Source organism: Plectropomus leopardus, chromosome 17, assembly GCF_026936395.1.
Source record: "Plectropomus leopardus strain MGB_pleo_1.0 chromosome 17, ASM2693639v1, whole genome shotgun sequence".
Classification (NCBI taxonomy): domain Eukaryota; kingdom Metazoa; phylum Chordata; class Actinopteri; order Perciformes; family Serranidae; genus Plectropomus; species Plectropomus leopardus.
The window spans coordinates 28884767-28911619 of NC_142192.1; the positions used below are offsets into that span (position 1 = coordinate 28884767).

The 26853-nt window shown below is 39.0% G+C and overlaps 2 protein-coding genes across 3 annotated transcripts in view; both read right to left on the bottom strand.

Moving 5' to 3' along the window:
• Positions 1 to 7996, bottom strand: part of LOC121958133 (uncharacterized) — a 35304-nt gene extending 27308 nt beyond the window's left edge. Inside the window, exons 1-11 of the mRNA XM_088090538.1 lie at positions 7897 to 7996; positions 6885 to 6998; positions 6114 to 6264; positions 5800 to 5992; positions 5257 to 5328; positions 2903 to 4817; positions 2518 to 2616; positions 1847 to 1960; positions 1059 to 1215; positions 484 to 676; positions 206 to 277 (exon numbers count right to left, since the gene is read on the bottom strand). Of these exons, the coding sequence (XP_087946664.1) occupies positions 206 to 277; positions 484 to 676; positions 1059 to 1215; positions 1847 to 1960; positions 2518 to 2616; positions 2903 to 4817; positions 5257 to 5328; positions 5800 to 5992; positions 6114 to 6264; positions 6885 to 6993 (3075 nt within the window). The 5' untranslated portion in view covers positions 6994 to 6998; positions 7897 to 7996. The remainder of the gene's footprint in view (positions 1 to 205; positions 278 to 483; positions 677 to 1058; positions 1216 to 1846; positions 1961 to 2517; positions 2617 to 2902; positions 4818 to 5256; positions 5329 to 5799; positions 5993 to 6113; positions 6265 to 6884; positions 6999 to 7896) is intronic.
• A 270-nt stretch (positions 7997 to 8266) lies between these two features.
• Positions 8267 to 26853, bottom strand: part of LOC121957543 (zinc finger MYM-type protein 4) — a 28702-nt gene continuing 10115 nt past the window's right edge. For both annotated transcript variants that reach the window (XM_088090539.1, XM_042506166.2), the window contains exons 6-27: positions 24273 to 24511; positions 23620 to 23803; positions 23109 to 23312; positions 22373 to 22523; positions 22162 to 22277; positions 21428 to 21610; positions 20602 to 20752; positions 19997 to 20169; positions 19764 to 19908; positions 18095 to 18205; positions 17948 to 17979; positions 17517 to 17664; positions 15529 to 15641; positions 15122 to 15347; positions 13882 to 14112; positions 13583 to 13692; positions 13102 to 13279; positions 12149 to 12300; positions 11663 to 11777; positions 11321 to 11569; positions 10704 to 10830; positions 8267 to 9887 (exon numbers count right to left, since the gene is read on the bottom strand). In XM_088090539.1, the coding sequence (XP_087946665.1) occupies positions 9644 to 9887; positions 10704 to 10830; positions 11321 to 11569; positions 11663 to 11777; positions 12149 to 12300; positions 13102 to 13279; positions 13583 to 13692; positions 13882 to 14112; positions 15122 to 15347; positions 15529 to 15641; positions 17517 to 17664; positions 17948 to 17979; positions 18095 to 18205; positions 19764 to 19908; positions 19997 to 20169; positions 20602 to 20752; positions 21428 to 21610; positions 22162 to 22277; positions 22373 to 22523; positions 23109 to 23312; positions 23620 to 23803; positions 24273 to 24511 (3582 nt within the window). In that variant the 3' untranslated portion in view covers positions 8267 to 9643. The remainder of the gene's footprint in view (positions 9888 to 10703; positions 10831 to 11320; positions 11570 to 11662; positions 11778 to 12148; positions 12301 to 13101; positions 13280 to 13582; positions 13693 to 13881; positions 14113 to 15121; positions 15348 to 15528; positions 15642 to 17516; positions 17665 to 17947; positions 17980 to 18094; positions 18206 to 19763; positions 19909 to 19996; positions 20170 to 20601; positions 20753 to 21427; positions 21611 to 22161; positions 22278 to 22372; positions 22524 to 23108; positions 23313 to 23619; positions 23804 to 24272; positions 24512 to 26853) is intronic.

The following is a 26853-nucleotide window of genomic DNA, read 5'->3' on the forward strand; positions in this document are numbered from 1 at the left end:
CTCATCAAGTAAATAATTGGCAAAATTATCTAATTAAAAAAATAATCCTGAGTTGTAGCCCTGAAATTATTCAAAGATAATGAAATGTTTGCTGCAGATTTAAAGGGGACACCAACGACATTATAAGAGGTAAAGTCCTTCCAGCCAAGTTTCCAACACCACATCTACCTGCTGTTTAATAAGGAAAAATATATTAAACACTCACACTTTCATCCTCTGCTGAAGATGCAGCATCATTCTGGTCTGACTGTGATGTGTCCCGTCCCTTGTTGGATTTCTATAAATATTAAGAAGAAGGAAAAGTCATAATTTTTTAATATTATGTCATAAACAGAGGAGGGCAGTACTGTAAAAAAAAAACAAAAAAACATTAGCATACTTGTCTGCAATAAATGTAAATATTATATTTGAATTTTTCATGACATAATGGACAAAAACTTTAAAAAAAAAAGGCAAATATTTAAAACCAGAAAATAAAGGTACCTTTGAGCGCCATGGGTAAGAGGCGTCCCCATAGTTAAAAGTTATCTCCTCGCCCGCGGATATTTTCTTTACTGCAAACAGACACAAGTGTGGTTTTCCCTCAAAGACGATTTTCTTCATTTCGCAGTTGGGACTTTCGTGATCATCGTTCACGAGTCTCCCGAGAGTCCCGTCATCTTCCGAAGCATCAATGCTGCAAATTAGAGAGTTTTGATGACAAAGACTCGTAAAATATGTGTTTTATCACACTTACTGATGGTGACAAAAAAACATTTTGCAGTTCTATCACTTCATGGCAAGAGACACCTGCTGTACTCAAATAACTCACTTTTACACGAGAATAAAGCATTTAAAATGTTTTTACACCTTCTCAGGGTCTTATACCAGGATCGCAAAATTGGACCTGTGTAGCATTATCTTACATTTTGCCTACTTTTTTCCAAACTGACACAGAAATTCATGCAGCTTGTATGGAATCAACCATTTTTCCCTTTAACAAAACCCGATACAGACCATTTAAAAACAAGGCCACCCCTTAAATATTTAATAAGATAAATAAACAAAAAATAACTCACCGCCAGTTGGTTCCATTCCACGAGAAGTCAAACACATACTTGTTCAGAGTATCGCCACGCTTCTTCTTCCTGGTCTCTGTCCGAGAAAAGATGTTCCCACGATACTCAATGACGAAGGCGGATGGTTCAATGGCTTTTTTGGTAAACACGCCTTTCCCTGCAAAAATAAAAACACAGTCCATGTCACGACCAATTACTGACCAAATATACTGCTGATAGCTCTCGTGCAAAGTCCTGTTCTTGTACACAGGTATCTCTTTAACCCTTTGAGACCTGATCAACCTGGCTTGATGTCTTAAAAAAACTTAAACAATGAGCAACTTGACCCAAAAATTTGCAAAAAGAAATTTAGAAAAAGGACAAGAAAATTAAGAAAAACAAAAAAAATTTAAAAAATAAATAAAAGGAAAGGACATGGAAAAGGGTACTTAAAAATAATGATAATTCTGTAAACTAATTCTAAATATATAATTCTAAGAATTATAAATATAGTTTATAGCATATATACACACTATATAGAATGGGGTTTTTGAGGGGTTTTTTAAAACATTTTTCTCTAGGTCCTTTAAAAATTTGTTTTTAATTTTCAAAATCTACTACCCCCCTGCGTTTTCACATTAAGTGAACCAATCTGCTCAGATTGCAAATATTTAAATACTTACAGCTCAAAAAATACAGCTCAAGAAAAATAACGTTAACCCAGGTTCCAAAGAGTAAAAAAAATATTTCAATCAAACAACCTGTTTATATGGAGCACTGAATTAAAAAAAACACTGAAAGATAAAAACCTTTAACAAGGTCTATAGACTTTTCCTTCAGGAAGGGTTTGTCTCTGCAGGTCTTTATGTGCTGCAGGGCGTCTTCCTCAGGTGTCAGCTGACTGTTTTGTTCTTCCGCAGCATCTGGAAATGTTATCCAAAAATATAAAATATGAAAGCATAATCAGTACTAACATTGGTTAACTCTGTGGACTGAGGACATGTTTAACCTGTGTGACCCACCCATTACCCAAAACATTTTTAACAAAATTAAAACCCAGAGAAATACCCTTATCGTTTCATGGCTGTGGTTGTCTGAGAGAAGCTTTAATGAATTGCCTTTTTATCCAGTTTTGTGCCACATTTTTACAATACACTTATTAAATTTGTCTGTTTTACCAGCCATTTAAACAGATGAAGAATCATCGGACGTCTAGATCATAGGTCATCAGAGAAACAAGCTGAGCAAACATTAGCAGCTGCTCAACTCTCATCAAAAGGCTCCTGGTAGCAAAAATTTACAAAGTGTAACTTTAAAATCACTTTTTATTATTTCTATTATTTTAGTTTTCATTAAAATGTGTCAAAAGGGAATCAGGAAAGGGGCAATTAAACAATGTGCATTATCAGTTGATATTATGAATAAAAGTATTAATGTTACAAATAAAAGATTTCTGAAAGGAGTTATCTTCACGACATACCGCTCCGCTGAGGTGAAGGATCTGACTCTTCATCATCCACCTCCTCCTCATCATCACTGCCTTTAGGGTTGACCTGCTCCTCATCTGGATTCAATTCATCTTAAATAAAAAGCAATACAGTCGGGAAAAATTAATATGAAGATTATGAAGATTACACCTGGTTTTCTCTTCTGCTTTAATTATGTTTTTTTCCCATTTCTTTTTTTTTTGGTTTGTCTTTATTTTGTTTATATGTGATGTCTTATAATTGGAAAAAAAAACTCAAAAAGATATTGTTAGACAAAAAGTAAGACACAGTATGTGTTCGTATGTAGTTTAAGAAGTGTTTTGTCTCTGCTAAACAAGCACTGGCAGGTCAGACGTGTGTATTACACTGGCTGCTTACCTTCAACCTCAATTTCATCCAGAGAGTTTCCCTTGAATTTTTCCAGAGAGCCCTTTTCTGTTGCCCGAAGAAGTTTTGCTATCTTTGCGAGTTCCAAGGCCGCCTCTGGCAGCCGATAATAGTCCCTGTCCGTCCGGATGTCATGACCCAGCAGCTTAGCGAGGTGACTGAGCTCGTCGTTCTCCAGGTTGAGAATCTGGAAGATTCTTGCAATGTGCTTCTGAAGATCCACTGACCTGAGATACTCTGGGTTATTTGCGCGACTCCGATCTGAAAAAACTCTGATGCAATGCGCTCCTTGGAAGAAGCTCGTGGGAAAAGAGTCTGGCTTTGCAAACAGGAAAGGATTGTCTTTGTGCACGCCACAGGCTTCTCTCTTGCTCACAAGCAGTTTTATCGCGCTGACAAGTTCAGAGGTCAGCAAGACAGCGACATTTTGGCCACTCCTGCCCTGAATATTTATCCTGATGAAGTGTTTGGACAACACTTGGGTGGAGACGTCTCTCTCCTGGAATGTCCTCAGTGTCATTTTTGAAACATCACCTGCGCATTTGCTTAAGACGGACGCTTGTGCAAGTGTCACTCTGCAGAGCGAACTGTAGACCTGTGGGCTTTCATACCTCTTCAGGCTGTCCATGCCAGAGGCTGATGTTGTTTCCAGGTACTTATAGAACACCTGCACATCACGTGTGAATGGTATCGTAGCTGGGCTGTCTAATTTTTTTCTTTTCTGCACAGCGAGGGTTGTTTCTGAGATGAGTTTGGACCATTCTTTTACGTACAGTTCCATGAATGTCTTTGCGTCACTCATCTGCTCTTTGCCATTACCTCCTTTAAGGACAATGTTGCAAATTTTTTTCAGTGAATATCCCATTCTCTCAACAAGTTTTGTTTTTTTATAGCTCTGCGTCTTTTCATCAAAACCAGCAACGTCTTTGATAGCCTCGACAACTTTGGGAAAGTTTTTGGGTTTGGTGGCATCTTCGAAGCTAAATATCGACTTCTCATACAGCGCCAACAAAAGTCTTCCCATTTCTCGCAGCTTCTGCCTGATGATGTCATGTTTACTTGGATCATTTCCGACCTCCTCGGACAGATATTGTGCAAGCTGTATTAGAAGGAAATCGTTATAAACTGCAAAAGTAACTTCATCTGGTCTCATATTTATGAGCAACTTCTGCACATCCGATGGAAGATTTTTGGAGTACGGGGACTCTGCAAGAGTCATCTCGCTTATGACTTTTGTTTTGCCCCCTTCTGTAGAGTTTGCCGTTTTCCTTAAAGGACATCTGGCCACATGCCTCCACAAGTCCTTACGTAAATACATGCCTTTACAATGTATACAGTGCATGCAGGTTTTAGCACTGATCTCCCCCATTTGCGGCCGTCTGCTCAGTTTCAACTCTCCACTGTTGTTCTTCAATACCTCTTGATTATGTTTGTAGTTTCCCCTTTTACGTAATTCATCGATTAACTTTTTTCGTTCCTTGGAGGTTATGGGTAATGCAAAAGCTTTGGCGATTTCAGGCTCTTCAGCAGCATGCTTTGAAAGATGACGAAAAATTTTAACAACACCCTTCCCGCAAACATAACAATAATTTATATTGGGTTTTTCTTTAGGCGTCCCGGGGTTGGAGTCTCCATCCACGCTGGGTTGACCAGGGCTGGACAACGCCTCGCCCTCCTGCTGAATGCCAGAAGCATCATCTGGCTGCATCATACAGGTCCCCGTCTCTTGAGAATAATCTAAATCTGCAAAAGGTGAACTGTCTCCGAGATCCAGCTGGGTGTTGATGTCGGCAAAACTGTCACTGCGACGACTCGGTCCACTGTCAGGTGGATTGTCATCATCTTCATCATCACAATCAGCATCAGAGCAGGAACTCTCAGAGCTGGAGGCTGACGAGTCCTCAAGCTGGAAATACACAACAAACAAGAAAGTTTACACAGACAGTACATAACTTTATGACACATAAGACAGACACACAAAAACAGGCCCCAGACTGCTGGTGTGGTTGGTGTTCGGTTTTGGCTTGGACAGAAACTGTGCTCATGTGGGTCGGGGAATGATTTTTGGGCACAATCAAAGCTCAAAAGCTCAAAGCTGAAACAAACAGGTCAACATTTTGAAAAACAAGATTAACACATACATCATGTCTGTATGATCAATTTGAAGGTCAATTTGACAGGCAACCAGAGAAACTCAAAGATGTTGATGAACTTGGCCAAGAAAGAGCAAGCAACCCCACAGTAAAACCACAAGTTGTCATTTGTATTTACTGCAGTGTGGTCTTATATGCAGGAGAAGCCAGAAAAGTCAATGTAGACACCTGTGGAAGTGGTCTTTTATGTACCTGCCCATTCCTTGGTGTTGATGAAGAAGCATAAAGAGGTAAGCATGAAGTACTCGATCCCTCATGTGATGCCTGAAAATGTCACAATGTGTTAGGAAAGTTATGTAAAAATATGACTCCTAGATTTTATTCGGCCTTACAAACTGCAAATCTGAGTCACTTTGTGTACTGCCGTAATTAAAATATTCTCAGTTTTTGAGATGTATGGAGACTCAAAGTGTCCAACATCAAATAAATAATAAGACTAAACTAAATAAATGGTCACATTAATAAATGCGGACAAAACATATTAGAAAATCATGAAAATGTTCCATACATTTTACAAATTTTATCCTTTGTTTCCACAGGAAAAAAACATTGCAGGTCTTTTTTGGTCATTATTTGAAAATGCATTGTTTTCCCCAAAGGCCATTTTATTTTCATATTGGTCTAATGAATTTCAGTACAAAGTCTGACTCTTTTGTCAATCATACAGACTAGACAAAGTCATTTAATTCTAATAGAAAAATTCAAAGCAATGCTCTTTCTATAAAACAAACTTACCCCTGATCGCCACGGGTAAGCGGAGTCACCATAGTTATAAGTTATCTCCTCTCCTGGAGATATTTCTGTCGTAGCAAACAGGCACAAGTGTGGTTTTCCCTCACACATAATTTTCTTCATTTCGCAGTTGGGACTTATGTGGTCGTCATTCACAAGTCGTCCAAGGCTCCTGTCCTCTTTCGAGGCATCGATGCTGCAAGTAAAATACTCTTACTGAAATTCTTAAAATTACAATACTTCATTGTGCTGATTAATTATATAACACAAAATACAATTTAAACAATGCTCTTGTGAAAAACAATCTGACAGCTTACCACCACTGTGTTCCTATCCATGAAAACTCAAACACGTAATTGTTCAGAGTATCACCACATTTTGACTTTGTGTCTTTGCGAGAAATCTTCCCCCGAAATTCAACAACAAATGTGGATGGTTCAATGTTTTCTCTGGTGAATACACCTCTCCCTAGAAGAGCAAAGATTAACATGAAAACATTACTCCAGTGAAATGCAGGTGCAATGAACAGAACTGATGGTGATTTGCACGAACATAATCATTTTTTCCAACAAACATTTATTTTCAGATTGATGGACAAATATCCTATAGAAATCAAATAACATGTCATTTACAACTATATTAAAAAAAGAGGCAAAAATGTAATATTATTCCATCCTTTTCTATGAAATAATTCACATTTTCCCTCAGTCTGCCCTGTCCAACTCTAAACAGGGCTGTTGTATGCTTCCCAGCATGTCTGAAGTTAGATCCTAAAGACTTTCTTTGTCCTAAAGACAGAGAAATATGCCTATGAACTACAAGTGGATGTATGTGGGCATTGAAGAGTTTGTAAATACCACTGGTTTACTATTATCATGACCAGACTTCAGGTTAATCTATTAGAACATTTTGGAGCACCAATGTTTAACTACATCTGTGAGGCACTAATTTTACTGAAACTCCCCCTCTAATGCACACGTTAGTGCTGTTTTGAATCATTTGCATCCACTTAACAGCCCATTGTCGAATAATACCAAAAATCCCTTGAATATCACCATAGAGACTTTTATCAGAAATGTATTTCATACCTTTGAATGAGTCAATAAATCTTTCCTCCAGGAAGGGTTTGTCTCTACAATCGACTATGTGAGTCAGAGCATCTTGCTCAGGAGACATTTCCACTCTCTGCTTCTTCATGACAGCTGGAGAAAATCCAAACATAGTAAATTAGGTTTGGGTGATATAAAAGCTGCACAGCTCACTGTCATTTATTGCATTTATTTTCAAAATTTTTAATGTTAAGGTATTTTAATCACTTCATGATCTATTATTCAACTAGGTTACCAAAACTTTGATATGTGTTTTTAATATTAATCATTTACAAAATAAAAGATATTGATACTTAACTATATCGATTTTGTTCCCAAAACCAAGTAGTTGAGGACTGTAAAAAAAAAATAGATTCAGAAGCTTTTCAGAATTAATCATCTCAAATGTATTTTGGCACCCTTTGGTCTCTGTACCATTGCAATGCTGTCCTATTGTTTACAAATATCATTGTATTGCTGCTTTTTATGGTGATTTTTATAAACATATTTATATCTATAAATATAAGTAAAACGTTCATGTTTACCATGTTGAGTTTTGTCTTTGTTTTATTTGAACATAAAATGGTTAAATGCAATATTTACCACTCTATTATCAATTTAGTTGACTGAAATATCTCCATTTGCTGCCAATCCCATTAACAAATGCTGCATGTAAACTAAGTACTGTTAAAGAATGACTATATGCAGATATGCACTAAAAAGAAACTTTAAACCATATACAAAGAAAAAAGACAACTGTAGAGGAAGCAACCTGGTTAAACTGTTATCTGTTCTATATAACACGGTCAAATAGTGTTTTTATCAAACCAGTTTTGCTAACACAGAGTTGTTTCTGACTGTTGTTTACTTTCTCCTGTGTACATGCCTTGCTAGCATGCTAACACTAACTAGCTAGTGCTGATTAAGCTAGTAGTGGCTTACCGACACTTTGTCAAATGCTTTTAGCTTAAATACATGTAATTAAAATAAATATATATTTTAAACACGTTACCTCGCTCTAATGTCCCATAGTACACGCAAGAAGAGGTGCAGCTGTAGCCAAAACAGTAGCAGCCATCTTTCCTTTCTTTCCGCTTTGCCGACACCACGTGACAATGACGTCGTAAAATGTTCGGCGAATGGCGGCAAATTTAACCAATCACCGATTGTAACGTCACCGAGTCAAGCGAGAAGCAGCGAATCAGCGCTCGAGGATGTTTCGACCAGGAGGGGACCGTCGGTCGGACGAAATAACGCGTTTATGTGGTTTATGAGGACACAAGACAAGCACCGGTTTCATGTTAATTTTCCAATGTTTAAGCAAGCACACGAAAACATATTATGTCACTTAAACCTCTGTAACTGCTGTCTCAAAAAACAACTACGCTTTAAAGTGTTTTATTTAAAAACAACATACATTAGAAAATACTCAGAACCTTGGAAGCCATTTCAGTGCGTTCAACCAAAAGGCCAATGTTGTGTTTTTTTCCCCAAACGGCAGAAACGTTTTCAGCCATTTTAGACAGTGATACATTTTTTTTAAAACCATAGTCAAGTAAATTCCTAACACATTTTTTCTTCCCATCACTTGGACACTGGTGATCAAAATCGTTCCGATATTTTGAAAAGAGTCTTTCATTTAATGCACAGTAAAAACGAAAATCAAAACATCACCTTAATCTCACAATCAAGTGACCAGAACTTTAAAGTAAGTTGATCTGATTAACAAAATATTTCTTTTTTAAAATGTAATTTCATCTTTTATATTTTACCATGACAAGTTTGAGAGGCCTCTGGAACATCTATTATATTATTAGATATAAAAGAAAAAAAAAATCAGTCATAACACACTTTGGTATGTAATTTCTTATTAGTTCCAGGAATTATTTTGTCAAGAAATTAATTTCCTAAATTTCCAAGAATGATTTTCAAACAATCCTCAGGGGTATAAAAACTGCAAAAATATTGGGTCTGGAATCGTGCTCGTTGACACCAAAAAATGACATTGAGCACATTTACATAGACATGAATAACCTGTTAATGATTGGGTTTTTGGGGTATCCCTTTTATGTGTTTTAACTTTATAATACCATATTCTGTGTATGGGAAAAACAAATATGCTAGAAACTGATTCAGAAACTGGGATGTATACAGGGAAAATGGAAAACCCAGTTTCTCTGTGCTCATGTAAACACCATATCCCGAATATTATCATAAACATGAACACGTAATTCATGCCCATGTAATTGCACTCAGTGATGATTCCTTGAAAATCAAACTTTGCCGCAGATTTTTCACTTAATATGATAGTTGATGGTTAACATCTACATCAGAGAAAGCTGTTTTCAGTTTATCTTTTGGACGTTTACTCACTGACACCGACAGAAATCAAAAGTTTTTAATTTTAGCTCTTTTAAACGACGACAGGAAAAAGTCCAATTTAAAGGAATCATAATGTGGAAGAAAAAAAGTAGCATTATCCATTAGAGGCAACCATTCAGCAGACAAAACACAGAGGGACAGCTATGTGTCCTGCTGAGCAGCAGTTAACAGTCTGAATGTTGAGCTCAGTCTTGTAGTCCCACCTACACAACATGTGTTTTAGGAAGTATGACTTTATTCGCAGTTCTGCACATTGTAGTTACGCATGTGACAGACTCGTTCTGTTCTTTTATTGGGCAATGTTTAAATGAACAGTTTATCTACAAATATTTACACCACAAGCCACTGCACCAATAAAAGGTCACTTCTGCTCTTCATCAATCCGAATCTCCATCTTCCTCGTCAGGTACAAATGGTGGATCATTGGACATCTTCTCCTCTGTCCCTCCATCGTTCCTCGCTCTTAGATGCAGCTCTCGGACGGTGAGGATGCGGATGAGCATGGCTTCCATGGTGCTGTCGTCCAGAGGGGTGGAGGAGAACCACAGGGGGCTGTTGGGGACGCAGCAGCGCTCGGGGTGAAGGTAGAACAGGTTGGTGCGCTGCTTAACTGACTCCGAGCTGGATAGAAGAGAGGCGGTAATGTCAACAGTGATCAGCAAATTTAGAACAACAAATCCAAAATTTTTTTGTTTAAAATGAACACACATTTTAAAATAAACACAACCTCACAGTGTGTCAGTCGCAAACTGACTCCTAAAGCTTCATCTGTCAGTAAACCTTTCAAAACTGTTTCTTTTTTTTTTTGCATTTTAGAAAACTAAAATTTTAGAGAGTTTGATGGTTTAACAAGAGGGATCAAATCATTTAATGTGTCTTTTCATTGTCTCATATTTAGAATTTTCACAAAGAGTAAAACAACAAAATGCTTCAGACTTAGTGTGCAAGGTTTCTGTTCGTAACCACTTGGATGAGAGATTAAACTATGGAAATTACAATAGAGTATATGGTGTCTAAAGGGCTTAAGTTTCATTTTAGCCTTAAGAAGATGACAGAAGGGCAAAATTTAAGATTTAGTTGCACAAAATTACTGATAAATTTACACATACAAGTTTCATCCTGCAACTTAACGCTAATCTAAAACTTCAAAAGCATTCAAAATTACTCTAAGTATAGTTATAGTAATACAATTCATGGAGACAAATGGCATATGGAGGACAGCAGTATTAATTACCTGGGGTATGCAGCTCATATAAGTCATAAAAAAAAAGGTTCTAGGAATGAATATATTTTAGTAGTAGCTGTTGTCTTAAGCTCTTTTTAAAGGCCGACAAGGATATAGACATTTTTTTAATGATTGAATAATAATGACGTGCCCATGTGAATACTGAAACAGCTTTTAGGTCCAGGTCAGTAGTTCATCGTTATTTTACTCACCACTTGGAGAGGTAAAACTCATAGAGTCGGACTGGACAGCGGAGAGGGTTCTCTGTGTTCTCCATCATCTCCAGGATATCCTCTTTACTTTCCTCCTCCTTACGCTTCTTCGCTGGAACCTCTGGATCTTAAGAGAACACAAACATTAACATTATTTCAGACAGATAGATAGATGGAGGTATCATAATTTAACACTGAACTGCTGGTTAAAAAACAACAAATAAATGTTACAGCTGAGAGGGAAAGAGGGGAGTAAAATATTATTAAACAGATAAAGTGTGTTATTGGTTGCTGTTATTGCCACATTATGGTTCTGTACATTAACAGTGCTGATAGCTCTTTTTTATTAAATTTCTGCGTGTCGTTTCCTAACTATAAATTTTGCTATTGTTTTACTACATGAATTCGCATTTGTTTAAAATTTGTTAATTACCAAAAGTTATAAAAGGGTTTTTTATAGGCTGCTGAAAATGTCAAGTTCATCTTCACTTTTTAAAATCCAATCCAATTGCATTTTTAAATTACAACCTTGTCATATAATGTTATTGAAAATGTTCCTGGCTACAAATTGCTTGACTTCGTGACATCTTTATTTTGACCCTCAGCCGTTTCAGTACCTGATTCGGGGTCATTTATGGATATTGGTGGGTAGAAGCGCAGGAAAGTGGTCTTGGTGTTGTTCGGGTTGGTTTTGGTGCAGCGCATGACGTGGGCGAAGGAAAGCTGGCGGTGCTGCTCCACCGTGGTGAAGCCAAAGTACTTGCAGCAGAAGAAGAGCAGAGTGTTGAGGAGGACGATGGGGGAGTACGCCCCCAGCTGTTTACAGTCCCACAGAAACTCCTCCTCCACACGGGAATGGATGTAACCTGCAGACGGGGAGCAACAAGAAATCTGGTTAAATGTGGGTTTGTTGGTGTGAAACAGGAACTGACAGAAAAATAAAAGCATGTAAAACTCACCGTTTGCTGTGACTGAAGGTTTGAAACCTCTCAGCATGTTAGTGAACTCAGTGGAGAACTTGTTGTAGAACCGATCCATGAATATGTTCTCCACACGACCGTTAGCAAACAGGTACTATAGAGATATTTTTTAAAAAAAGGTTACATAATGAGCAACGACAATAACTAATTCATGTAACTATTTTACATTTGCTGATGCACGACTTTTTGGAAGATCTGGTCTGCCTTACTTCACTGTTTACTGATCATTTTCAGCTGTACTGGAGTTGTGTTCAGTTACTGCTAACACACATCTTTCCTGCAGCGCTGCCTCACATTAAAACCTTTCCACTGGTGATCCAGCGAGATGATTTTATTATGAGGAAGTTATTGAAAATATGGTAGTTAGCACAGCTATTTCTTAATAAATACAGGTTATAATCAATCAGTAACAGTGACAATCTGTGCCTTCTGGTCAAACTTTTCCGTGTGTGACAAACGTCTTGCCTGTTGAATGCCGAGGCAGAGGTAGAACAGGCTGTCGGAGGAGTACGGTTCTCCATTGGGTCGTTTGACCTCACTGATGAAGCAGCAGAGACCGTAGCTCAGCTCAGCAGTGGTGCAGCGAAGGACGTCCTCCTTCAGCTCCATGGGACGAGCTGACATATGGAGATGTTCAAAACAATCAATGTTTTAAAAAAAGTTTCATTTTGATGTATAATCTCTTAATCTAAATGATCTGTGCACAGATGCAGTATCTAAGACAATATGAGAGTGGTAGCGACAACCTCAAATGATCTCAAATCAAAAACGATGCTCAGGGATGACTCCATAACTCTAACATGATTTAAAGGAATCAAATAAAAAGATTCAGGATTTAATTCCCTGCGATTCCTCGAGGTGGAAAATTCTTTATGAGGCCGTATGGCACCAAGCGAAGGAGTTTAAGTATCTTGGAGATTTGTTCATGGCGTATGCAGTGATGCAGGCGTAATGCCGGACTGTCATCAGGAAGAGGGAGCTGAGCCATCAGGCAAAGCTCTCGAATTACCCGTCAATCTACGAACCAACCCTCATCTATGGTTATGAACTTTGGATAGTGATCGTAAAGAATGAGATCACGGATACAAGCGGCCAGATGAGTTTCCTCCGCAGGGTGGCTGGGCTCGTTTCATCTACACTTCATTCAGACTAAGAGAAAATAAAACAGTTGTGTTTTTGCTAAAATCTGTGTAGGCCTTCAAGGGTTTTTTTTCCCACACATAAAACTGATCAGGAATCAACAGAGGAATCGCTAAAGGATCATCCATAAAGGCATTGGCATCAATGATTTCCCATCCCTGATCGTTCTGGATAAAACTGTCCAACAGATGTTTACAATAATTACATAATCTTGGGTCGAGTGAACAAACCTTTAACGTCGGCTTTAGTGGTTGTGTTAACGTTACATTCAGACTTACAGCCAAAGCGAGGCTTCTCCAGGTTGGGCTGAGTTTGCCTCCACTGGATCCATCGCTTCCAGGCGTCGACTCCGTACTGACTCTTCAGTTTTTGGACGTCGGGACCCTTGGCCTTGTTGGAGGCGCCTTTTCGGGTTGACGCCTCAGCTCCTTTAGACGACCGCTGTGACTTACGACCCTGAGACAAAGAGGAGAGAGCGACAGATATAAACCCAGCACGACTGCCTGTGTCCTGGTCACACATTTGAGAAATTCTCGTGTTTTGCCTAACCTGGTCGGCTCTTTTGATTCAAACTACTTAAAAAAAAAGAATATGAGCTGATTAAAATCAGTGGAGAGCCGCTTGTCTGGAGTTGTCCCCAAATCTGGCTGCTTAAAGTGGAGGTAGCATGTTTAAAATGTATGAGGAGTTTTTTAAAGCCATGACGCCACCATCTGTAAACGCACCAGCAGCATCTTATCCGTTACCACAGATAGTTACCCTCTTTTCTCGGGCTTTCCTATGAGCTTGTCGTCGTCGTGAAGCATTTGGCGGAGGGCTCGGGGATCGCCGGGACTGCTCTCGCAACCGGGCCATCCTCTCCAGAGTTTCTGGTAAAAACACCACATAAAAAAATTAGACTAAGCACGCCAAACCCAAACCACATAAATCACAATACATAACAGCTTGATTTGTACTCACACATTCAGCACTTAAACCCCACTAAACTCTAAACACCACTCACGGTGAAAATGGCATCTAAATGCTTCATGCATGCACACATTTGTTCATCTCCTCACCGACAGTGAAGTCAGCTTCGATGTCCATGGGAGGCGGAGCAGGAGGTGGGGGTTCGGAGTCAGGCTCAATGGTCATACCCACAGGAATGTCTAGAACCGGGTTGAGCTTCTCCTGGGTGTACGATCGACTGGGAGACTTGACACCTGCTTCAGAGGAGGCATCCTCCCAGTTGTTGAGGAAACTGGCCAATTCGTCTGTGTCCAAGTCGTCGCTGTAGTGACTGGCCTGGTCTGTGAAATGAAGATTTTGCTAATGTTAAAAACAACATAAAAAATGGTCGAAATAATTTGACAAATACACTGAAAGAGTGCAAGATCATGAAACTACATTATTTTCATACTGTAGTCAGATTATGTCAAGTATCCTGAGTGTTGACTTGTGTTTTTTTTTTCAACTTTAACTTTTTATGCTTGAAAACTAATGAAAAGCTACTTTGGAAAATGTAGATGACCAAAGCAGACTGGCTTACATCTTAAGACAACTAAAAAAAAGGGCCTTTTCTTTTGTAAATTGACCAAAACTCAGCAGAAACATGTGGTGAGCATCAGAGTGATGTTTCTTTTATTGTCAGTTGTTGAGCATTAATCAGCACAGCTCTACTATACAAACACGTTATTGTCACTTCGGTCAGTTTTGCTTTCTTTTCCAAACACTAGAATAAATGCTGTCACTTTTCTGTTTGAGTTCCCCTTATAAACTAATGTCCACAAAGCAAAATATAAATGAAATATTTTACCCTCATTCTTAGACTAGAACTGCAATGATTAATACTGAATTAATAACCAACTAATTTAGTAGTTTGATCCGTTTTAGTAATTTCTTATGGCAAAAAAATCTAAATTCTCTAAAACCACCTTCACACCTGTCAATATTTTGTATTGTGTATTTAATTCTCTATGACAATAACTTGAATATATTTAGGTTGTGGATAAAACAAGACATTTCTAAACATCATCTTGTGCTTTTGCAAACACTGATCAACAATTTTCATGATTTTTGGACATTTTTATCAACCAAACATCTAATCTATTTATTTAGAAAATGACAACAGATCAACAAACAAAGCAGTCATGCAGTCCTATCTTGGATGTACAAAAAAGTTGATTTTTCTTATCTTGATTGTCTTTCCAGTTACCTTAATGAAATAGTTCCCCCCAAAATGGCCATTTATATATCAATTACTAACTCCACGTTGTGCTGAAATGTGTTTGGGAAGTTCTGAACATACGACTTTCTTACCTTCTGGAGCAGCTGCTTCCTGTTTCTCTTTCTCTTTCTCCACCACCTTCTCCTTTGGTGTCTCCTCTTTGTCTTTCGTCTCGTCTTCTTCCGCGACCATCTCGGCCATGAGGATGAGCTCGGCCTCGTAGGGGTCGGATGGGATCTTTTCCTTGATCTCCTGGATGGTTTCCACGATGCGTTCGGCGCTGTCCATCGTCACAGGAAGGAACATGGGTACAGGCAGCTGTGGGAGACACAGTAACAATGTAACAGGTCTGTAACAAGGACGAAGACACTGACTATCTAATGTGTTGTCTCGTATATATATATTTCACTTCATAACAGCTCATACAAGATAATACATTTTTATCTTAATTGCCACTTTGGTGCATCAAAAATGAAAACTGGGCGTGTGTTTGACGTACTGGTAAAGGCAGGCCCACAGGTTTGGGGGTACACTGGCTGTACATGTTCATGGGTACAGGAACATAAACCGGCACTGGGACAGGAACCACCATGAGTTTTGGGAAGAGGTCATCTTTAGGGAAGAGGAAAAAAGAAAATGAGTTGTTAAAATTGTGAGGGTTCATAACAAAGCAAATATATGAAAATAAAAAAGTCTTCAGTCAAGACATGTAAATACAGAAGATAAACTCTGAGGGGCCAGCACATTCAGAAGTTCAGGGAATCAGTGACAAAGGATTTGATTGTAAGCTGTGATCTCTAGTAAAGACTAATCACAAGAGGAACATAATGGATAATATTTTCAGGACAAAAAATCTGTACCAACAAATTAAAAAATCTGAAAAAGGAAGACAATAGGAGCGCTTCTGGGGGGGCCTCAAACCACCAGTGCTCATGCATGAGAATATTTCAAAAAAAGGGCAGGAACTAGCAACCAAAAAAACTGTGGTTTGTGTCACTGCGCCCTGAAGAAGGCGCAAGCCGACACGTGCTGGTGTATTTTTAATGTCTATAGCCCTATGAATTAAAGGCCTTTTATGCTTTGAAAACCATCCTGGATGCCTGGATCTGGATCTTTTACACCATAATTCTTTTGGTTACAAGTTCATGCTCTTCTTTTTAAATTAAAAAAATCTATTGGATCATATGTTTTTTTTTTAATTATTGTGTTACAGACAGACTACTGCTGTGCCAGGAGAGCAGCATCCAGAGCACTGGCAACAAGACACACTCTGACCCTCTGTATCTGTGCACAGATCATTTAGATTAAGTTTGAGATTATACATCAAAATGAAACTTTTTTTAAAACACTGATTGTTTTGAACATCTCCTGTCTATATTTCAGCTCATCCCATGGAGCTGAAGGAGGACGTCCTTCGCTGCACCAAACTCTTGACCCTCATGACTTCTCTCCCTTCTCCTGTGCTTTCACTTTTTATATGAAATCTATGTCATTGTTTGGTGAACCTATGGACTGTCTGTCTGTCTTTGTGTGTGTGTGTGTGTGTGTGTGTGTGTGTGTGTGTGTGTGTGTGGGCGTGGGCAGGGAGGGGTGGGAGGTGTGGAGGGATTTTTGTGTAAACAGAAAAATGGAAGAACAAATATTGTTTCAGTTATAACACTATATGATTTGCATTTATCCTTCAATTAAAAAAAACATTAAAACTAGACATACCGCCACACGGTTTTATGGAGGAGGAGGAGAGGGAACCTGACCCATAAGTCAGGTTGCACCTACAGTTTACTTCCATGTCTGTGAAAACATGGACGCTTCACACACAGAAGATCTATACAATCAGCACAGTTTTAGAGTGGTTTTTGAGGATTCTTGAGTTCAGGCCAAAAACATGTTATATGAGGTCAGCATGACCTTTATCTTTAACCTTTGACCACCAGAATTTAATCAGTTCATTCTTGAGTCCAAATGGACACGTGTGCCAAATTTGAGGAAACTCCCTGAAGGCCATCTTCAGATATTGCATTCACGAAAAATGAGTCGCATGCAAGGTCAAAGTGACATTTGACCACCAAATTGAAATCAGCTCATCCTTGAGTCCAAGTGAATGTTTGTGCAAAACTCCTTTGAGGCATTATTAAAATATTGTGTGCTGGACATATGGCTGAGGCCATCGCCGGCGCTGAGGCATAAAATAGTATATGCCTGCAGAGGCAGTGGACACTGAATATGCACAGCATTAGCCAAATAATTACTTTTAATTACTCTCCTTGCTTGTGAAAGACCTCAAACTTCCAAGTATGCAGAGTATATGCCTTAAATGAGTGGGGAAAAAGGAAAAAACATGACATAAAAAAGGAATTCAAGGTTTTAAAATATAAATTGATTTTAAAAAAAAACAAACAATAGAACAATCTCTGACAAAACAATGTCTGACAATAGAACATAGCTGTCGTTACCATAGAAACAATGTTGTCTGGGTGTTGCTTTTACCTGTCTGTGCTTCGACATCGACCGTCTGTGTTCGACAGGAGACCCCTTTGTTCTGCACCAGCGGTCTGCAGAGCAGAGCTTTGTTCTTGAGGATTTTTTGTCCAGGTGGAGGAGGATTAACTTTCACTGAATCTGTCTGAATGCTGATCTGAACGACAGACAAAGGACATAAAGACAGTTACAACTCCAGTATTAATGATCTTAATAAACAACACATGGACTAAATAATTAGCAGACTACAGTCACATACAAATCTGGGGAGCTAAAATGTTCCATCTTTTGTCCGTCAGTGTTTTTATTCAAATCACAGCACAATTTTACACATTAATTGTATTATTGAACAAAGTATCTTCATTTTCTATATTTTCCCACACCTGTGTGTAAATCTATCGTTGAATTTGACTGCATACAAAATAAATATAACGACTCACATGTCCAGATTTCTTTGATTGAAGGCGAGTGACTGTGGACACAACGACAGAGTACGAAACTGTCACAATAAACACTGGTGGCAACTGAATCAACGTGCATACAGCACGTTTTCTCTCTTAAACGTTTGACATATAGCTCATAAATACCTGCTTTTGTGTGCTGTTGTGTACTTTGCTGGGCGGTTTTGTCGGACTTCCCTGTAGGAGAGCCTGCGAGTGAGATGACGTTGGCGATGATAGGCGTGGCCTCGCCTTTACCTGAAAGTTTCAAGGAAACACAAGTTGAGTCAGCATGGGATATTAAAGATCAGTTTCATAACATTTTATTAAAAAAGTCCAGATAAATCAGAATGACTGTCTTGCTGTTGTATGCCTCTGCAAACCTGTGTTTGTCCTTCAGACCCAGTGTGCTGTTTCGAATTCTCTCCAGGTGTGTGCCTGACACTAATTCCCTTAGCGATCTAGAGAAACAAGGATCGTGGTAACCTCCCAGTCATTAAGAACGACTCTCTTAGCTGCTAACATGTTGACCATCAGGTCTTCTGAACAGTATGTAGTCATACAAGAGACGCTTCAGAACAACCAAACAGGGAAATTAATACATCAGGTTTAACGTGCTTATCACAAATATTACAATACCAAAAGAATATATCCTGCCAAGAAGGGACAATCTTAGGACAAAGCCAAATGATCTTGAGTGCCTTTTGCCGAATTACTTCTGTCACAGATATCTGATACGTTAGGATCAGTGATGCACGATAGTGATTATTTCAACCGATACTGATAGACCAATAATTTCTAGCTTCTCGAGGCCAATAAGATACCGATTGTTTTTGTTTGTTTTTCATTACCTGAGGGTATGAAAGGCTGAGTACAGATGAATTTAATTTGTGCATTTTCATTTAAAAAATGACATTTCAGACAAAAAGCTGGGAAAATCAAATTTTTTTAGAAGAAAGTCATTTTCAAGAGCAAAATATATCAATTTCATAATTTATAATTTTACCTTTCTTATCTTCTTATGTCAACTTTGAATTGTACAAAAATAATGCACAAATTAATATTCTGTTTGAGTTATAGTGGAACTATTGAGTGGAACAGTCCCCAAAATAAGAATGAGAGCTGGTCCGACATTTGGAGACACCGGCGGAGATTGATAGCGGAGCGGACATTTAGAGACACCGCCAGAGACTGAGAGCGGAGTGGACATTCGGAGACATGGTGGAGACACCGACGGAGAATGAGAGTGGAGTGGACACTGCCAGAGACATCAGCAGGGTAAGCGCGGAGCAGACACCAGTGGAGACATCGGCGGAGAATGAGAACGAAGCGGACACCCTAGTTAGATAACATTTTATTAACCTTATCTTAGGAATAATGTAATCTACGCATGACCTTGAGCTGAATCCGCTGCAGTCTGGTGTTTAGTGAACTTAAATCGATCCTCTCCATCACTTTTCCTCCACACCTCCTCAGTCATCTCTACACCAAAATCTGATATGGTTTGCTGAAACAACAGCCTTTTTTTAGCCTCTTTATGATTATTTTTGTCATTGGGCCTCTGTTGTCAATCAGTGATTATCTGTTTGCTGCTCAGCTGATGTCAGCTGAAGTGGACATTTGTGCCAAATTTGAAGAAATTCCCTCAAGGTATTCTTGAAATTTTGCATTAACTGGAGTGATATGGACAGACAAACAAACAAACATAAAGACGGACAACCCAAAAATTTCTTGTCTTCACTTATGGCTTTCTCCAGCACAAAAAACACAAAACAACACGGGGAAATAAACTTGAAATGACAATAATAAAACAAACCTCTGTAGATCTCTCCCTGCGTGGCCACTTTATCACAGCAGAACTGCAGAAGACAACTCAGGTCACAGAAGTGTTTGACTTCCCCCAGCATGGGAAGACTCTGCTTCAGTTTCCCTTTGCGGCCACACGTGTCACACTTTGCCACCTGAGAGACATGATAACGTTAAGATCTTCATCACAGCTGTTATTTTCAGTCAAATATGATTTTAATAACTGATGCAAGTCTCGCTTACATGGCAGAAGAGCATGGTGTACTTGGACCGGCAGTCCTCGGAGCAGAACTCCTCCGTCGAGCCTCCGTACTGAGCCGTCACCAGCTTCTTGGACACACTGTGGCAGTAGACGCAGGACTGACAGTGTTTCCCCCAGTTTTTAGTCAGGTCGTGTCTGTAGAGGAGCTTACAGCCTGAGAGGAGAAACACGGTGTCGATATGCATGATTACTTATCAATTTTCACACTTTTCAAAGACAAAAGCGTGTAATTTAAACTAGTGAAACCTGGAAAAAAAGGCACTTTTCTTAAGTATTAAACCCTTTAACCACTGAGCATATTGGTGTGATTTCTCTAAAAATAAGCAGATTTAGAAAATTACTGGGAAGCTAGGGAAAAAGGCAAGGAAAAACTATATTTATAGCTATCATTCTTAAATATTTCTTATTTTTTTGTTCAGTTGTTTTTTGTTTTTGGGTTTTTTTAAACCAATTTTCATGTAATTTTTTTTTTACTAATTTATGTTATTTTCCTTTATTTTTGGACCCCTTTTTTCATTGCCTTCCTTCAATGTTGCTCAGTTTCCAAAGGGTTAACCATGATTTCCTGTTTTTTTTCTCTCCTTACCGTCGCTGCAGAAGAAGCAGTCTCTGTTGTTAATTCTCTTGGCGTCCCTGGTGATCTTTTCGATCTTACAGTATTCACACAGGCTTGTCACAAAGTTGTCCTTCTTGTACTCGTAAGCGCAGTCCATACTACACACGAAAACCAACTTATCCTGCAACACAGAGTTGAAATAAGCAGGTATTAACATAAACATTAACATTAACATTAACATTAAGTCACCTGTAAGATCACCTTTTTCTAAAACCAGTAATGTGAACTTTCATGCAGAGGAGCTTGAATCATAGTTTCAAAAAGAAATTAAAAAATGGACAAATAAAATCTGATAAAGTGTTTATGTGTTTAAGTATTTTACTGCTGGAAAGATGTATTTTTAATAAAACTGGGCTGTCTATGCAGTTGCTCAGCATACTTTGGTGTTTGCCTCTTTTGTCGTGGGATTGCGGAAAAAATCTGGGCAAATATTTTGTGCATCATTATTTAAGCAGATTGTACGCACACTGTGAACCCGCCTATGCAGGTGCATCTTACAATCTGAATAATTTGCCCTTTAAATAGCAGAAAAATACTTTGCCATTGAGTTTAGTTTTTGTTTGTAATAAGGCAATTACTTTTTATCTCAATAAAATAGCAAAACATCAACAATGCAACTCAATCTAATTTTAAGACAGATGCGCCCACGGGCACACGGGTGGACTCAAGTACATTTGCTTCTTCATTTGCACTGACCTTGAAAATAAAAACTGCAAAATGTCAAATCAGCATTGACAGTTGTGCTGCTAAACTAAACTCCCGTTTTCAAACACACGCTTCCATGCACACGCGTTACCTTGATCTGGAGAAGGTCGGGTTTAAAAGCTATGTTGCGGGAACACTGGGCGCAGTTCAGTTTCAGTGGTCCTTTAGGAGAGTCTGGCACAGTTTGGGGAGGAGTGGCGGTCTGGATTGGAGTGGATCCAATGGGCAGCTTGGTAAAAACATTCACCTGTTTCTGGGACTTCTTGAACTTTTCCTGTGACACAGAAAAACAGCAAGAGTCTTGAATGAAAATTGACGCAAACACTACAAACTTTTTTGATTTCCACTCAGAATGAAATTCCAGACCAACTTTACAATAACCAAAACTGAAGAAGGACCACTGTTTATTATGGCATACAACATTTTTTCTACAGTGAAAAATAATATTATTGACTTTTGAAAAAAAGCTATTTAGAGTGGAACATATGAAAGATGATGAACAAATGATATTTTTGTCATTGTATTGTAGTTGGTGGGAAATATCTGGTAGTTGTTGGCAGTTTTTCTTGATGATTTTGTGGTTTGTTTACAAACAATGAAAAACATAAAGCAAAAGAAATGGCCAAACACAAAATGACTCGCTTCACATATTTATACATTTCACTCTGCATATGAGATTCTGCAGCCTGGCTTTTCCCCCGGCCTTCAACACTGCCCGCTCAGATGAGGCAAAAACACTTCTGATTTCTGTTTGGTCTGACAACGCGTCTTATGACCTGATTCTGACTGAGCCGAACCTGCCTCTCATTTCCTAAACTTTTTTACCTGAAAGGACATGACGCAAGGCAGAGTGCAGAAGTTCCTGATGGAGGTGTCTGACATGGCCAGATGATAGGACGGTACGGTGTTTTTCCCACAATTATCACAATTCATCCGAGCACCTACAGGAGAAGAAAAACAGTTAAATAGTTTTAAAAATACACACTCAACAGTGTATTATTAAAAGTCAACATCAAAAACCAGAAACAGCCTGTACCTGATACGCTGACAGTCTGCACCATGAAGGCCATCACACAGCTGCTGCTACAGAAGAGGCTCACAGAGTCGTCGTTGTTTTTGTTGTCAACCATTTCTACCAGCAGACGGGTCGTGCGACACATCGTACAGGGCTGGTTTATCTTGGTTTTCTATTAAGAGATTTTTTTTTTTAAAAGACAGAAAATGTTGAGTTCTGCAGATACTGTGTGTGTTTTTTTTTTATAATTCTGTACATTGCGTTAACTTGCACTACATGTTTAAATCAGTCTTTGCACGGCCAGAACCTGCAGCTTCTGTGCGAACTCTGTGCGGGTCAGATGACGTGGAGATCCCACTGAAGGTAAGCAGTCAAGTTAAGACTTCAAATAGTAATGACATAATGAAAGCCATGAATAATGTATTTTGTTTTCTTTTTGCATTTCATGTGAAGTGTTTCGAGTACTTAGAAAAGCACGACATAAGTCCTACCAACCATTATTATTATTATGTATGCTTTTAAAAAATGAATTTCTTGTTTTAAAAAACATTTGTGGCCATTCCAGTATAACTTACTGAGTGTACAAGGTGAATCTGAACGCACCATGGAGTCTCTAAACCTGTCAAACTCTGACACAGACAGAAGCAGCACGGCCGCAAACTGAATATAAATTTAATATTTTGTGGCATCCTCAGAGTACGCTGCGCATTATCTGGACCAAACAGATTCCTTTCATTGTGTGTGTTTTTTTTAATACCTCTTTGTACTTTGCCAGACACTCTGCATTGCACAGAGTTTTGTTGCAGTCTTCCATCTTCAGCATGAGCGGTTTGTTGAGGGAGAAGGAGCCGCAGTTCGCACAGCCGGCCATGGAAAGGTTGTTCACGGTGCGGAAACGGTTAAAGCAGGCGTCGCTGCAGATCTTGTGGACAGAACCGCCCAGGATCACCTCATGTTTGGTCTGCAGGAGGGAAGAGAGAAATTAAATTTTCACTATTTTGTTGACAAAAAGATTAATGAATTAATTGAGAAAACACAGCTACATAATCATTGGTAATACTCTGTTTTTGTTGTTTTTTAGATTATTTTTTTGGCTTTTGCCTTTATTTGAGAAAGGACAGACACAGTGTGAAGGGGGGACATGCAGCAGGGGTCGAGGCTGGAATTGAACCTGCGGCTGCTGCAGCGAGGACACAGCCTCTGTACATGGGGCGCCCACACTACCAACTGAGCTACCGGGCGCCCCGGTAATATTCTGTTGGACTTACAACACAGTATCTGGTGCACATGCTGCAGAGTGACGGTGGCGGTAGCGGCTGCAGTGGCTGTGATTTTTTGGCGGCGGCAGATTTCCTGAAGTTGAAGTTGGTCAGGCAGCTTTGGCTGCAGAAATCCTTCATGCCTCCTTTAGCATCTGGAGCCAGAATGATGTCCTGAGGCCGAAATATCAACCTGAGAGAGAAATAAGATCAAGAGAGAGCACGATAAGATCCAAATTCAGCAACACTGATATTATGATATTATTAATATTGATATTTTTAGTTAGCAGATGAGATCAAATTTAGGATTATTTATTTGAATGATTTGTGAACTGTAAATGATTTATTATGCTGTTACAGATATCTCTATTATTTGTTTCTTTGTCTTTTTGTCATATATATATATATATATATTTACATAGTCTTTGTTAACCATTTTTGTATGTTACCGGTTTGTGTGTATATTTGTATAGATTTGTTTATTTAACTTAAAGAAATGCAAAAAAAATAAAAAATAAAATACAGCTACATTGTTGATGATCTCTGGCATAATTATGTTTATCGAGAGGTCATATGGTAAATTACTCTAACTGTTTTCTTACAGAAAATTCTGTTTCCGCAGTGATAAGTTTGTAAAGATGAAAGTTTTCTGTTGAACTCACTTCTGGCAGTTGTGGCAGACCTTAGGGGATCCTTTAGCCGAGGGGAGCGACGTAGTGAGGCAGGAGGTGGAGCAGAAGAGCGCCGGGGAGCCCTTCCTCTGGAACGCCGTCTGTCCTTTCTTCAAGCTCTTCCTGCAGTATGAACAGTACATCTCCAGGGACGAGGGGTAGATGGTGGGGAGCGACGGCGATTCAGCAGCTGTGGTCACAGAGTAGACCGAACCGATCCTCAAGTCCTCCTGTCAGTAACAGAACACAGGAGACCGGGTTCAGGGGTGCTCCAGTGATTCTGGATCCACGTACTGACTAAAAGACTTAATTTCTGTTATGTTTGAAAAAGTGACCAAGAACAAGACATTCACAGATGTCCTCTTAGAAAGGAGCGAGCACCGTTTGTCTCTATGACATAACATTTAAGTTGAGGTAGGCAGAAATCTGGAAATAGCACAAAAATACATTTTTGAAGAGAATTTGAAAATACACCCTTCTCCTCTGTACAAACCCCACCCACCAGATAACAAATGCACACATTTCATACAGTGTTTCCAAAACATAAATGAATTGCATCTAAGTGTCACCCTGCTCTTACCCTGCTCTCTCTCTACCAAAAACGACAAAAATTAGCTCGCACTCGAAGGGCCAGAAGTCCAAAAACTACAAGAAAGGCTGTGAGGGGTCTTTTTGGCCGTCAGATCCCAAACTTTATATGATCTCTCATTATAAATAACCAATATAGATGACATGCAATATATGCATTTCTTGTGTCAGGATATCGTCACAAAAAAAAACAAACTCCAAAATGTCCATTTTAAAAAGTTTAATCAGACATTTTTCAATATCTTCATCATCACATATAAGCGGTAATCATTTTATTTATACAGACCAGTTCTTTTATTCATCCAAAATAAGGCAGAAAAAGAAAATAACAATCGATTATATCTGATTTTGCTGGAAAATATTTAATTTTTGGGTGGCTCAGTGGATAGAGCAGTCGCCCCATGCACAGAGTTGTACCATCGCTGCAGCGGGTTTCGATTCCAGCCTCGGCCCTTTGCTGCATATCGCCCCCTCCCTCTCTCCCCCCCTCATGCTTACTCTGTCCTATCAGTTAAAGGCATAAAAAGCCCACAATAATACTAAAAAATATATATTATTTTTCATATAATATTTACAGCACATTTGTAACAGAATAATTGAAAAAGTATAGAAAAGAACAAAGTTAGCGCTAATAAAACAAAACAAAACTAGTACATAGTACTAATAATGTTTTAAATAATTACATAGTTTGCTTCCATATTACTCAATGGATTTTAATATAATGAGCCTCATGCAAGAAAAAAAATACTAACAAATTTTCTTATATTTGCTCATATGACTGATTTGTTCTTATTTTGTCAGTATCCACTCATTTTTGGGATTCACCAATGTTTTTTTTTTTTTATTTATTTTTGCTCTTCTCTGTGGTGTCCTCACGAGCTCCCTAAATAAGATTAGAGAAAAACATCTCGTTTTCACGAGCCGCAAATTGTTGTCTGGTACAACAAAAAATAAGTTTTTCATTTGAGGAAAATTTAAAAATGCATTAATATAATTCCAAATTAAAATGACGTTTTAAAGTAAATATGAAGACTGGATCATCAAATGTCAAGGCTGAAGAAATACAACTATATGTGGCTGTATATGCGTTCTAATGACATTTTGAAAATATTGCTGAGATTTTGCGCAAATCTGTAATGGCAACCCGCCTATTCATCTGCTTGTCTTACTTATTTGTTGTTTTTTTAAATACATTTTAGACATCACAGGTCATTTTTACGCAGCCAGGGTGGGGAGGGTTAGGTTAAAAAAAATATTAAATCACAAAAAAATCGCTTGCTTGGCTATAAAAGCTTCACAGTCAACGCAGGTAGCCTCCATTCTCCCCGTGCAATTTCCACACACAGGTTTCTGACATTTGCTGCAGGTGTGGCTGGTTTTGTTCTGAGCGCAGTTCCTCCGAACCCGGCACTGCCTCCGTTTAGGTGTCGACTGTGGTGAACAATGCTCCTGCTGACTAAGACTTTGTGCTAACCGCTGTGCTCTTTTTTCCTCCATGAACTCTGCTCGCAGCTCCTCTGCCAGCTGCAGGATGAACTTCCTCCGCGGGATACTGCTGCTGGTGCACTCCTTGAAGAGGATGTGGGCGTTGATCCCAGCCAGGTCGAGGATGTTATAAAATACAGCTAGTGGCCACCTTCCTGTAGAGCTTTTCACAGAGCATTTCCTCGCCATCTGATCGAGGACGTCCACGCTATCCTTGGTGCTGTTATAGTACGTCACCGACTCCGGCGTCGCCTTCGGCCCATCCGTGATGCTCACACTTGTGTGCGCTGTGCTCAGGACGCACACTTTCTTCCGGGGCTTTTCTTGGTAAATGGTGAGAGTTGAATCACCACATTTCAGCACCTTTGTGCTGAACAGCTCTGCTCGCTCCTTCGCAGATGGGGGTAACTCGTGCTTTGTTTTACCCATGGTGCCGAGCAGGCAGGTGTTCTCTGCCTTTAAGGTGGTAGCTAGTTTGAGTGAAGTGAAGTAACTGTTG